General features: G+C 37.6%; 1 protein-coding gene across 1 annotated transcript; it reads right to left on the bottom strand.

Moving 5' to 3' along the window:
• Positions 1 to 9795: 9795 nt before the first annotated feature.
• LOC149741582 (uncharacterized) lies at positions 9796 to 12996 on the bottom strand. The gene is made up of 3 exons (XM_089893541.1): positions 10336 to 12996; positions 10206 to 10267; positions 9796 to 9952 (listed from the first exon to the last, which is right to left on the bottom strand). The coding sequence occupies exons 1-3, from the start codon at positions 10536 to 10538 to the stop codon at positions 9858 to 9860; spliced, it is 360 nt and encodes a 119-aa protein (XP_089749667.1). The 5' UTR covers positions 10539 to 12996; the 3' UTR covers positions 9796 to 9857.
• Between the last annotated feature and the right edge of the window lie 356 nt (positions 12997 to 13352).

Raw genomic sequence — 13352 nt, 5'->3', positions numbered from 1 at the left:
AAAAATATAGTAGGTGTCAAACCAGATAGTAGGGTCCAAATATGAAAAGAGGGTCATAACACTACCCCTATACTACTGGTATTATATGAAAAACATATTCGAAATTCAGTCATTTGCACTTGGGGATAATTTATGGGTGACTTATTGTGCGAAAAATAGTTTAGCAATACCCAGTTTGGAGCAAAAATGTAAACTTTTTAATAGGTATTATCAATTGTCTGTTATTAGGAGTTCATATAAAACAGTACCATTTCGTGTTATTTACGTGTATTCCTAATAATAAATACACTTATTAATTAAACTAACAATGATTTTAAAGTGTCCCGCCTTATCCTGTGTGTTTTCGAATTTGTAAAAATCCACCTGTTGTGCGAATCGCTAAATACCACCTCGTGTGTTTTATTATATTTTTTTGAATTGTTGTCAATTAGTAAAGGAATGATAGTACTAATTCGTGGTATTACCCAAAAACCGCAATCTATTTTGATTTTAGAAATATTTGGCAATATGTGCTTAAGTGTCCCATCATCTCCTATTGTACTATATCATACGTATGCGCCGCACGTATACAATGACGTCATAGTTAGCGCGCAGGTGCGCTCGCATACCCCAGATATTTAAGAAATCGGCGCGCCTGACTATATGTATAAGGAGTAGCAATACTCTACGTATAGTAGCATAAATGTGTGACAGTCCGTTACGAGTTTTTTTTTCAACACAAACTACCACAACTATAGTTTCGAGAATGGAGTATATAAAAAAAAAAAGAAAAAAAGGTTGCGACCTTAAAAAGGTTGCGACCTAAGCGCTAGAAATATTCTAGCACCGACCATTTACGTTTAAGATAGATAGTTCGACCAACAAAAAAATCTAGAAAACATGAATTGGTAATTTAACTTTAATTCTTAGTTTATTCACAGCTTGTATTAGTGACAAATAAAGTTATGGCTATGTCAGCTGATGATGCATTGAAAATGAATAAAAAGGCAGAATGCTTTGACTGGCTTTGTGAACGAATAAAGGATAAAGAACTCAACATCGTATTATTTCCTCGAAGAGAAGGTCGAAATCGTCCTGCTAACAACATGTGCAACTGCTCAGTCGGATGCGGAGGATCTTGGTGGTACTGCGAATTTTACAACGCAAACTTACATTTGAACGAAGATCTAGCTTGGATTCCTTGCCTATCTTACATTACGCACATGAAAAACGTCGCGGCAAGTCGTAACGAAAGACATAATCAGTTTCACAAACGACTGGAAGTCTTCGGTATTAACATGCAGGCCAGGAACACAGAGCAGGATGATGTTATCAGGGCACTGGAAGCCAGACGAATTCAGTTACAGCTATTTTCGAATTTTGCCAAGTTTAATTTAACCAATTAGATTTATGTTTTTATCTGCATTTAAAGTGTGCAAAATAATTAACGGGTATTGTACCATAGCCTACATGATTTCGAAGCTCATTTTTAAAACATGCTTACACAATATACATATTATGTAAATAAATAATTGGTATAAATCTGTGTCGCGTTAATACAGACGAGTTCTATGTCCTCTAGCTCAGCCGACTCTCACAAATTAAACCAAAGCAGGAATATCGTCCTGTTAATTGAATACTGAACCAATTTCGACTACTGCGGTTTTTATAGGAGAATACAAATGACAAATAACGTTCTTCTTATACAATATATTAAAAGTCGACAACTACAATGTAGTCCGTGACAATGGGGACACCGTTTAACGGATGTATGACACCATTTTAAACGTTCAACAATAGTCTAGATACGATTCACGCTGATACGTCTGCAGCGCTTGCTACATGTCCAACTGTTAAAGTGATGGACGTCCCTTTGCACACACATGGTGCGGTGGGGTAAGATGGATCATTAGCACCTGTCCAAATTTTCTAACCGAATTTTTAAACAATTAACAACGCCCTTTAAGGGTCGTGGGGATACGGTTATAAAATTCTTCAAATACTCTTTGTTTACTACCAAATTCGACGAAAAAAATGAACGCAAACAGTGACCCCTTTACCCCAACCTGCTATATATGCGACTCGTAGCACGATAATTTACATTTATGCGTATTTTCACTTTTGCACAATTGTGTGTTCAGTTTCAGGCGAGCACAACACAAAAGCATCCAATTAAAGCATGTATGCAAATGATATACACATCCAGTGTAGTTAACAATCATCATAATACTCGTAATTATGACTTCTCTGCCTAAAAAAAGGTTACAAAAGTGTGACGTCACGATGATAGTTTATGCTATGTTTTGTAATTATACATTGTGGTTATATACCATCATCTGTGACATGTATTATTTATATAAAACAATCCGTAAGAAAAATTGTCGTTTATTGCCATTTGGTTAAACTTGCAATATACTATTCCTGCCACAAAATATATTTATTTTTTTATTCATATTTACTCAAAAATTATCTCCACGGTTTAATTTACAGCGAAACAGTTCACGCGAAAATTGTTACTTTTCGCGCCATCGCTAGCGATGATCGGCAGAGTAGAAACTGTTTCTAATCGAAATTTTGTCGCTCGCATCGCTAGCGATAGAGGAAGTGACGTCAAAAAATCGCCACTCTCTCGAATCGTCAGCCATCGGCGCTAGTGTGATCCGTAATTCCGCGCGTCAGTAAATTGGCGTTACTCATAGATATCATATATATGATATCTATGGTGTTACCCCGATCGGATAAGACTTCTTACCAAGCGATCAGCACAATACAGAATCGTTGAAAGATTCGATCTTTGTAGACGAAGTACACAATAGAGTGTACAACAACAAAATCTGAAGATAGTAGTTTGAAAAATGGTGGCCTATATCAACTAACATATCTTGATTATGGACCAATATCCAGAGTTCGATAAGAAATATACCCTGACAATTGAATCGACTGTATTTAGTCAATTAAACAATCCAACATTTTTTATTTTTTATTATTATTATTAAAAAAAATACACACACAGCGAGCGACTGAAATGAAACACTCTAACAAATACTTTACACACACCATGGCCTACTCAATACATAAAATGAAACACTCTAACAAATACTTTACACACACCATGGCCTACTCAATGTATTGAGTAGGCCATGCACACACTAAACATTACAAAAGTAAACGCCATTAATTTTACATGGACGACCATTTAACGAGGTGATTAGCTAAAGAGGAACTTTTCATAGCAATTGCTTTTTCGTTTTTTCTAATTTCATTTATATAATCAATACAAGAGTCCACGTTTAGTAGATGCTTCTGAACTTTACAGCGATAAATATAAAAACGTACACCAAGTAATATACAATTAATCAGATTCGGCGATTTCTCATGTTGTATACCAAATACTTTAATATCATCAGTGATTATTAACGGTTTTCTGAATTTTGCCACAATCCATCCATTAATATTTTTCCAGAAACTTTGAATCATTTTACATTTCGTAAACATGTGAACAAGGGAGTCTGTTTCCGTATTGCAGAAAACACAGTTTGGAGAGTCGATCATCCCAAAGTTGAACAGACAAGCATTGGTTACCACCGCGCGAAGGTTTAGTTTGATTTGAAAGGATCGTAATTTAGTTTCAACTGTCGAATAATAATTACTCTGGCAAATGCTTGACCAATCGAAGTTTGTTGTTAAATTTAGTTCACCCTCCCATTTTTTCCTGCGTTTTTCCGGATATTCTTTTAGCTGTTGGATAAAATACTGGTACGCTACCATCGTAGAGACTGCATAGTCTTTTAAATGGTCCTTAAGCATTGTTATATCTTTCTTAGTGCGTGCATTTCCTTTGTATTGAATCTGGTCCCATTCCCGCGGCAGTGCATTTAGTAATTCGTAGAATTTCAGCGAGTGATTGGTAGAAGCCGCGATATTGTTTATCTCACAAACTTCATCGTAGGTTTGGTACTGCCCGGTGGGTTTGAGGAGTTGGTTATATTCAGTTACCCCCGCTTCAACTAACGTTTTGTCAAACAACGGTCGTTTTTTTAAATTTCACAGTTTTGTTTAACCAAAGGTAGTTTCGCTGCTCATTATCTTTACGCGATGTTGGCCCAATTACAAGTCGTGCTGCTGTGAGCGAGAAGCGAAGCGTTCTGTATGGAATAACGGTTTTGATTAGCGCGTGGTTGTTCCGTAAATTTGATTTGATTGCCTCCCATAAGTAAGATTCTGGTATTAAGGTTTCAATAGCTTTCCATGTTGATTGTGAGGCTGGGTTAAAAAGCTCGTATAACCATTTTAACTTCTGCGCAGCTATATAGCTCGTTATATCTATCATATTAATCCCTCCCTCAGCTACGGGGGAGATCAGAACCTTTCTACTAACTTTTTCCCATTTCGATCCCCATAGAAACGTGAAAAGCGATCTGTTTAACGACGTAGTAAAAGCGTTCGGAACATCAACAGGAAGTACACTCAATTTAAATAAAAGCGTTGGTATTATCAGCGTCTTGATTATCGTCACTTTTACCAGTAAGGTTAACCCTCGTCTTGACCACATATTTAGGATTCTTTTAATGCGTGATAATGAGTCGAAGAAATTGATTTGAAATAAATCAAGGTTACTTCCAGGAACCGCAATTTTTACCGAGGTATTTAAAACTTTCTTTGGCCCATTTTAGCTGGATTGCTGTAGGTCGCGACTGTGTTTTAACCATAGAACCTACAGCGCATGCCACCGATTTTTCTAGGTTAATTTTGCATCCAGACACCTCTTTAAACCACCGTATTTCTTCGCTCATTGCGTTGAAGGAACCTGACGATCCGTTTATAAAACATAATGTATCGTCTGCAATTAGCGATATCTTAAGTTCTTTATCCGCTGAGTTTATTCCTTCAATACATTTATTTAAACGAATATGTTGCGCAAAGCATTCTATTGCGAGTACAAATAACAAGGGCGAGAGCGGATCTCCTTGTCGCACACCTCGTTTGATCGGAAATGACTCTGACAAGAAGCCAGCATTACTTATTGTTCCCGTTGCTTTTCCATATAATATTTTAACCCATTGCACTACGCTTTGCAAACCGTATCCTTGTAAAACTTTTTCTATAAAAACCCACTCAATTGAATCGAATGCGTCGAATAGCAAGCAGATATTCTCCCCTATATATCTGCCTTAAAAAAAACCTTTTTGGTCGTCATGAATAAGGCGCGGTATCACTAGTTTCAATCGTTCTGCAATTACTTTCGATATAATTTTATAATCGGTATTTAAAAGAGTTATAGGACGGTAGTTTTCGACTATAAGTGGGTCTTTATCAGGTTTGGGAATTAGTGTTATTATGCCGTTTCTTTGGGAACCGCTCAACAAACCCGTTTTAAGCGCATGGTTTGTGGATTTTATAAATGCCCCTCCAATTTCTTCCTAAAAGGTTGTATAAAATGCCGTACTTAATTCATCGTTGCTTGGTGATTTATTTTTCCCCATTTTCCGTAACGCTTTATAGCACTCCGTCTTGGATATATCCTACCCCAAGAAGGACTCTTCCTCCTCGCTAATTTGCGGTAGCTGCGCCACGCGGATATGGGAATCTATTTGCTTAGTATCCGTTGGTCTGCTTGAATATAGCTTTTGATAGAACTCTTTGAGTGTGGTCATTATTTCCCTGTGGTCCGCAACGACTAGCCCGCTTTGTTTTAGTCGAACGATTGTATTACGTTTTTTATTTCTCTTTTCCAGGCTTAAAAAATATTTTGTATTTTTCCCCGTTTTCGGCCCAGTTTGTCCGGCTACGCACGATAGCTGCCCTCGTTTTGCCTTCCAATATTGCATTCAGCGAGCTTTGTAAGTCTCGCATCTTATGTTGTAAGCTGACTTCGCCCGAATCAATGCGCCGCTGGGTTGCTTTAAGTAATTTTTCTATTCGATCTATTTCTTTGGTTTGCGATGTTCTTTTCTCGGCGGCATGTTTAATAAATTTCCCTCGCAACCAGCATTTTAGACTATCCCAGATTATATGCGGTGATACATCTGGAGTTTCATTGATCGTTAGGAAGGCGCCGATTTCGGATTTCAAGTGATTTACGAATTGGGGGTCGTTCAAAGGGCAGTTGTTTAGTTTCCAATACCCTGGGCCGTTTATTGCTTTAAACTGCTGGTTTATGTTTAAAACAACAAGTCTGTGATCCGATTTAATACTGGGTTCTATATCACAGTTTTTTATATGTGGTGTTAGACCTTCTGAAACAAGATAAAAATCGATGCGACTTCCGGTGAAAGGATTTTGTTGGACGCGGGAAAATCTCCGCTGCCTCGGGTTTAATTCCCTGAATATATCAACCAGATCAAACTCTTTCATATAGTTCTTAATTTCCGAACTGGATTTACCATTTGCGTGTTTGTTGCCCGGTGACTTGTCTAGATCATTTGACAGAATTGCGTTAAAATCTCCTCCTATTATAGCGTCGTTATCTAAATAATCGTTTATTATCCCGAAAAACGAATAAAAAAAATGGGTTGTCGGAGTTTGGTCCGTATACATTTGCCAGTGTAAGCCGTTTTGGTCCTGCCGAAATCGAGACGATCAGGAATCTTCCTTCAGTATCGCTCTCTGTATGATGTACAGTCCAATTCTGTTGTGGCGACAACAGAATGCAAACGCCTCGGGCGGAGGTAGTACCGTACGAAAAAAAGGTTTGCGCGTTTCCCCACTCGCGTTTCCACATTACCTCTACATCCAAGCTACTATGTGTTTCCTGCAATAGGATTACGTCGAATTTTTTGTTTTTTAAAAAACGGAAAATACATTTAGTGGAAGCAGTAGAACCGATCGTTGGATTCATGGACAAAACCTTCTCGGTGACAATTACCACACTTTACTCCGTAATTTTCTCCACCGTGGCTTAAAGATTTTGGTGAAGGTTGATCCACAGAAGGGCTCTAGACCAATCTTCGTTTTCGTTTTGGTGTCGTGATAATGTTTGTTGTTTTCGCCTCGGTTTCTTTAGGGGCGTTTTCTTTATCTTCGTTCTTGCCCGCGGGCTCGCTAGCCATGTTCTTATCAGGTGACGTGAGCGCGTCAGGAGCTCGAGGTGCGTTGGATACGCTTCTTGCTTGAGGCAGCGCGGGAAACTCGTTTTTTCTGTTCGGGCATTCCGCTTGCTTGTGCCCGGTTTGCTCGCAAAGTTTACAGGTCCTTAATTGGCCGCTGTATGTCACGTAGAGTTCCTCCCCTTCAACCCTTATGTAGCTTGGCAGGGGGGATCTATCAATGTCGTTTTTCTTTATTACCGCAATTCTGGTGCCCAACAGCTTTCCGTTTTTATCCTTTTTGGACCTTACCTCTTGCACGGCTACATAGTATTGCAAAGCTTCTGCAATACTTTTGTTTTGGAGTGGTACCGGGACCCAACCAATCAAAACTTCAATATTTTCGCTCTCATACAGAAATGTATGTTTGATTTTGTTGTCTTTTCTCAATAAATCAAGAAGTTCCATCACCGCATCTCTGGAGGTACACGTAATATCGATTTTTGATTTTTTTCTTTCCACAATACCAACTACTTTGTCAATTGAAAACTTTATTCGTTTCAGCAACTCGTATACATCCTCTCTCTTACATGGTTCCTCTGTCTGGAACCACAAACAGCAAGGCCTTTTTAATTTAACATTGGTGTTTCTCTTCACTGCCTGTGACTAGCTAACCTGTTGCTGTATAACCATTTTCGTGGATAGTAGGAGGCAACCTTCCACCACGACAGCCAGAACAGAATGCCAAACAATCCAACATTTGCATTTTTTAGTTTATTTATGCTTCTACTGCCCACGTGCGGAACGATTCGAAACGATTCAAGCGGTCCCGGTTCCGGTTTCGATTAAAATAAAGAACAGCTTAAATAAGTTGGCTGTGGTTATTTATTTATTAATGCTGAAAGTGACAAGAATTCAACAATGAAATGGACATATAATAAATTGAAACTGTAATTAGGTAGCGTTTGTCTATAGGTTCAACTAAAGCGACTTTCTGCAAAATAGAACAGGATTAAATAAATACCTTCATAGTTTATGTGGCTGGCGTTGGTGGAAAGCCACTACGGCACGACAAGCCCCCAGCCAATGGTAGTGGGTTTCTACTTAGGTGAGAAACCCTTGCGGGATGTTACTGTCCACGCAGGTTAAAGAAACCCCCATAGACAAAAATGATACAACGAAGGCACATACACATGTGTACGACGACGACGACAAAAAGACAAAAATATTACAACGATGTGCAAATACGAAAAGTGCAACACAGCATGCAATAAACACAACAGCTCAATTATAACCAAAATTGGACGACTCTAAAAAGTAACTAAAGCGGACATAATCATTGAAATATCTTCAAAGAAAAAAAGGTTCAAATCCTGAAAGATAATCATCTGCAGTGTACACCATATTGTATGTCCGACCGCAAGGAATCGAAGCCAATAACGGCTTCGCATGTCCCAATCAAAAGGTAAGCCGCCATGTCGGTACCGCGATACTCTCGTCGTATCTTCACACAATATAATAGCGTCCGGATGTTACGCACCGCATCGACCGTTACGAAACTGCATCAGGTTGTTACGAACCGCAGACAGTGACCTAAATATTCGAGCGTAGCATCACTTTGGTAGTGACCTAAATATCTAGCGTAGCATCACCAGCGGCGACGTCCACGCAACAACCTAACCGTGACGTAACTCAATCAAAACTGACGTAACCGGACCGAACGCAGGGCCATGACAATGCTCTGACCCATCGTATCGACGTCGTAACGTAATTGTGACGTGGCCATCGTCCCAATCACGCTACATGACGTTTTAAAATAAAAATAGTCTGGTTTAAATAATATTAGAAGGGTTTCTATTTGACGTTTTACATTAAAATAGTCTTGTTGTAAAAGTATTAAACGGGTTTTTATTTATTTTATGCGCATATATTATAATGCGTGTTAATATTACTCGAGTATTTGTGTACCAACACAGCGTTCTCACCAAGCGATCAGAACAGTACAGAATCATTAAGGGATTCGATCTTTGTAGACGAAGTACACAATAGAGTGTACAACAACAAAATCTGATCCAGCAAGATGTTCGCCATAGTTTCATTGCATATATTTCAGTGACATGCAAAATGCACTATAGTAGTGACTGACAAAAAAGCTGGCAACATTAGGTCCAGCAGATAAGGGACCTCAATAGAAGGCAACACTGTAAGAGTGCACCAGTTAACACGCTCACACATACAAACACACAAATAATATACTTCAAACCCCAAACCATTTATCCTTATGGAGTCTTCGTCTTTGTTCTTCGTCTGCAAAATAAGGATAATAATTACGTCACACGATATTTTTAAACAAGTGGCTAAAAAGACTACATTTGATTGAAACCATGCTTAATTGTAGTATTTGGCGATTCTTATGGGTATAAGGTTTCTGAAGACTCGTTATTTGTACCAAATTTAAAAACACTTTGTTGTTATTACTGAAGTGGCGCAACGTGCACTTCGTAACTTAGTTTATTAGAATGTCTGCCGAAACAACAACGAGGGAAGAATACCCGGATGTCTGGGAATCCCCAGTACTATTAACTCCAGCCATTCGGGGAGTTACTACAATACGTTATTTTGTTGTTACGTTATATTGTATAGTGATAATAGTAATAGAAACATAAGTTACCTTGCGCTTTCCTTCTGCAGCTTTATTTGCCGACTTTTCTGTAACAATGTAATCGTTAAATGTAGGTTTGTATATAGTAGGGTGGGGGAGTCTGCCGAAACAACAACGAGGGAAGAATACCCGGATGTCTGGGAATCCCCAGTACTATTAACTCCAGCCATTCGGGGAGTTACTACAATACGTTATTTTGTTGTTACGTTATATTGTATAGTGATAATAGTAATAGAAACATAAGTTACCTTGCGCTTTCCTTCTGCAGCTTTATTTGCCGACTTTTCTGTAACAATGTAATCGTTAAATGTAGGTTTGTATATAGTAGGGTGGGGGAAGATGGAACAACTTTTCATTCTATTTTCTCTTCCCATTTGGTAGAAAACAAAGAACATTCAAAGAATTATAAAACCATATCCTTACGGCGACTCCCATAGACCATTGTTAATTGTTTAAAACACGATCAAGATATTTGGATATTATTTGCTAAAAGTGTCCCATCTTACCCCGCGGTCTTATATTATTCTGTCATTAATTACCTTCGTTCTTGCTTTCGCTCGTGAAGATCCGGTTATTCCTCTGCGACGTCACATACCATATTCTAAAAAATACCAATCTCCCTAATCTGCATTTTATAACAATAAAGATTGTGACGTAACAATAACTTACGAAGTGGGTTCTTCTGTTGCGTCATCACCACTTCGTGACGTCACATAATCGATGTATCTAGAAAAGAGCTTATGTACGTAAAAATGCCAATTCTGATTATACTTTACCAATGCTTTGACTTCTTGCTTCACGCTCATGGCGCAAATAATATAATGTACAAGTAGTATGCCTTGCGTCGACGCTGAACGCGCATGGGGCCCCATGATAAAACCGCAGCGAAGCGCACGAGGAGAAGAAACCGCATTATTGTGACGTCATACACTACCGCGCATGTGTTTGTCAAGGATTGACCTAACTATGACGTAATGTCAAGGATTGACGTAACTATGACGACGACGACGCGGCGACGACACATCCACTTTTGACATAACGATACAGTTATGACGCAACAATACCTAAATCTGTGACGTCATCTCGCGACTGACGTATAGTGACGTAATACCGAAACGTCGAGCAAATGCGGAAATCAAAATCGCATGAGAAACGAATACGTACTTAAATTGCAAGGCACAATACTTAAATTAAATAATTTTAGTATGATAAATAATGCTAAGATAATGTATTGTAATAGTAATACTGTAGTATAAATATTAAGCTGTCATAGGTTATTATAATCCCATAATAAAGTAATACTTAACTTAAACCTTGAAATATAATCCCAAACTGGAACAGAACAAACTTCATCCAAATGCCACGTTGTGTAAAGGACAAGCGTTGTAAGGCTGGTGTTTTATACCCGAGGTTTAATCAACGAAAAGCGAGGGTAATCAACTAAAGTGTTTCCGATCTTGTTTTGTTTCGCATCCTTTTTCTCCCCGGAAATTTATACTGTAAGTTGGGACTTATATTCTTGTTTTTTATTGTTCGATGCTGTAGTACACTCAATATATTTACAAAAATATATACAGCTGCCTCGCGACTTTTAATTGCGTTGTTAGTTTTTAAAATACGATCAGGAAATATGGTGTATTATGTGCTAACGGTATAATTTATGACTGTCAATAATGTAATTTGAACCAAAATATATAGTGTAATGTTATTAAAGTGCACTCGTTCTTATACCACACAAGAGCGAAATGATATTGCACCATTACATATTAAACAAGAGAGAGTCAAGCTTGAATGAATGAGCACGTATAAAACCATTAATGGTATACCATATTAACTAACCCTTTTACCACAACGGTCGACTAAGGTCGAGCAAAAATAAACCATAAATAACCAACAAAGCGATTTTCAGTCGCTATTGGTGACTGTGTAGCAGTAGATAAAACACAAATGTGTTATAACTCATTAAGACTTTAAGGACGTATGAGGATTGAGTGATTGGTAAAGAAGATGTGTAAATACACGTTGTAACACTAGTTAGCCTTGTTGTTCTTCTAAAAAACGTTTGGTGTTGGGAATTTGGACAAACCATAATCACGCTGTAATTGGGGAAAGTTAAAAGTTATTATTGTTTATATGAAGTGATTTTTGTTTAAAATATGTTTTAAATCTTCGCTATTGTAATCGAAATGACAAAATAAAGGTATTATTAGTATTACGTTTAGCTAAAAATATTGTTTCAGTTGTTTCAATTCAGAAAAATAATGTTAAAGTATGGTAGGGTAGGGGAAGATGGAACACTTTGTCAGACAAGACTTTTATAATTTTCATTTACGGTCCCTATTTTCAAAAAACAATCTTACAGAATTATTTGACAATATTATCACGACTTTATAAAGCGCGCGTCGAAACTGAAAACTGTTTTTAAATATTAAACAAAAATGTTAAGTATAAACAGTATATTTTGAACAAGTGAGAAATGCGAAAGAAGTAAGGTGCTAATTTTGAATGCTCGCTAAATCATAGTAAAGCCGATGAAATTTTGTAGTTTGCCAATTTGAACGATTAAACTAGTTTTAAAAGTTTATAAAAAAACTTAATATTTTGTACAATTTGATTATGTCTCATAAAATTAGTTTTAGTTATGTGAAAAAAGCTTAGATATAAACATAAGGAAAATAAGCAGAGGTCAAAATGACTTTAATTTGGAAGAAAAATAACAACAAAAAATTGTTTTAAAAAGAATGTTAAAACTTGATTTTTAAAGCGTACAGTATTTTTTGTGTTATTGGCGTGTATTTCTAATAATAAATTCACTTAATAATAAAATAAAAAAATAATAACTGTCTCGTCTTATCCTCTGTGTTTTTGAATTTGTAAAATAACACCAGCCGTGCGAACGCCTCGTGTGCCTTTTACCTGCTCACTCATTAGAGCTGCACTCTCTTATTTTTCCCATGCCAAACTTTAATTTTTTTCTTGTTTTGTTTCTTAAACATAAACAAGACTGCAGAGGAAATAATAAGAGCCCAAAATGAAACTAAGCTTAAAACTTAAAAAAAAAACGTTTTACGACCTTGACTATATAGGCACGCAGTTTCCCGTCATACGAAGAAACGTCGTTTAAACCGACGTTAGTTGATCTGCTCATACTCACCACGAAATTAAAACTGTTGTGATGGATGCGCGTGAACACTAGTACCGAGACCACCTGAGGCGTGCGATCTTGCACCTCTACTGCACCCCAACACCTGTCTGTGCTTCGTGACCCGTGGCCTGTACGGATACAATTTCTATTATATATAAACCCACAACAAAATGTGAGGTTCCTGTATAAATGTTCGTTCCCGATTTCCGGTAAAAAATCCGACGCCTTTTACGCTGTACGTCTCCAGCACGTAATTACCGATTGCGTGCGTAAGAATACGTGAATGGTTAAATGACGTCAAACTTCTATAATAAGTGATTGGCAATATCTAATATATATTTGTCCAACGCTTTTACGTTGTGCTCTTTCAACACGACGATTGCGTGAGTAAATATATACGTGACTGAAAAACATGACGTCAAACTTCTATAGTGAGTGATCGCTGGAGCAGAACGTATTTTCTCTCTCACTAGGTTCAGTCCAAGACAAATGTTTAAATGTCTACTAGTGTATATAGTGTACGCCAGAGCGCATACTAGAC

Source organism: Ciona robusta, chromosome 1, assembly GCF_009617815.1.
Source record: "Ciona robusta chromosome 1, ASM961781v2".
NCBI classification, from domain to species: domain Eukaryota; kingdom Metazoa; phylum Chordata; class Ascidiacea; order Phlebobranchia; family Cionidae; genus Ciona; species Ciona robusta.
Note: the sequence above shows the minus strand (reverse complement) of the source record. Positions and strands in the feature narration are given on the sequence as shown.

Coding starts and splice junctions, on each gene's coding strand:
- LOC149741582 (XM_089893541.1), bottom strand. CDS start 10,538: ATGGGGCCCCATGCGCGTTCAGCGTCGACGCAAGGCATACTACTTGTA. Junction 10,268..10,335: donor GCAACAGAAGAACCCACTTC/GTAAGTTATTGT, acceptor GGTATTTTTTAG/AATATGGTATGTGACGTCGC. Junction 9,953..10,205: donor GAGCGAAAGCAAGAACGAAG/GTAATTAATGAC, acceptor ACATTGTTACAG/AAAAGTCGGCAAATAAAGCT.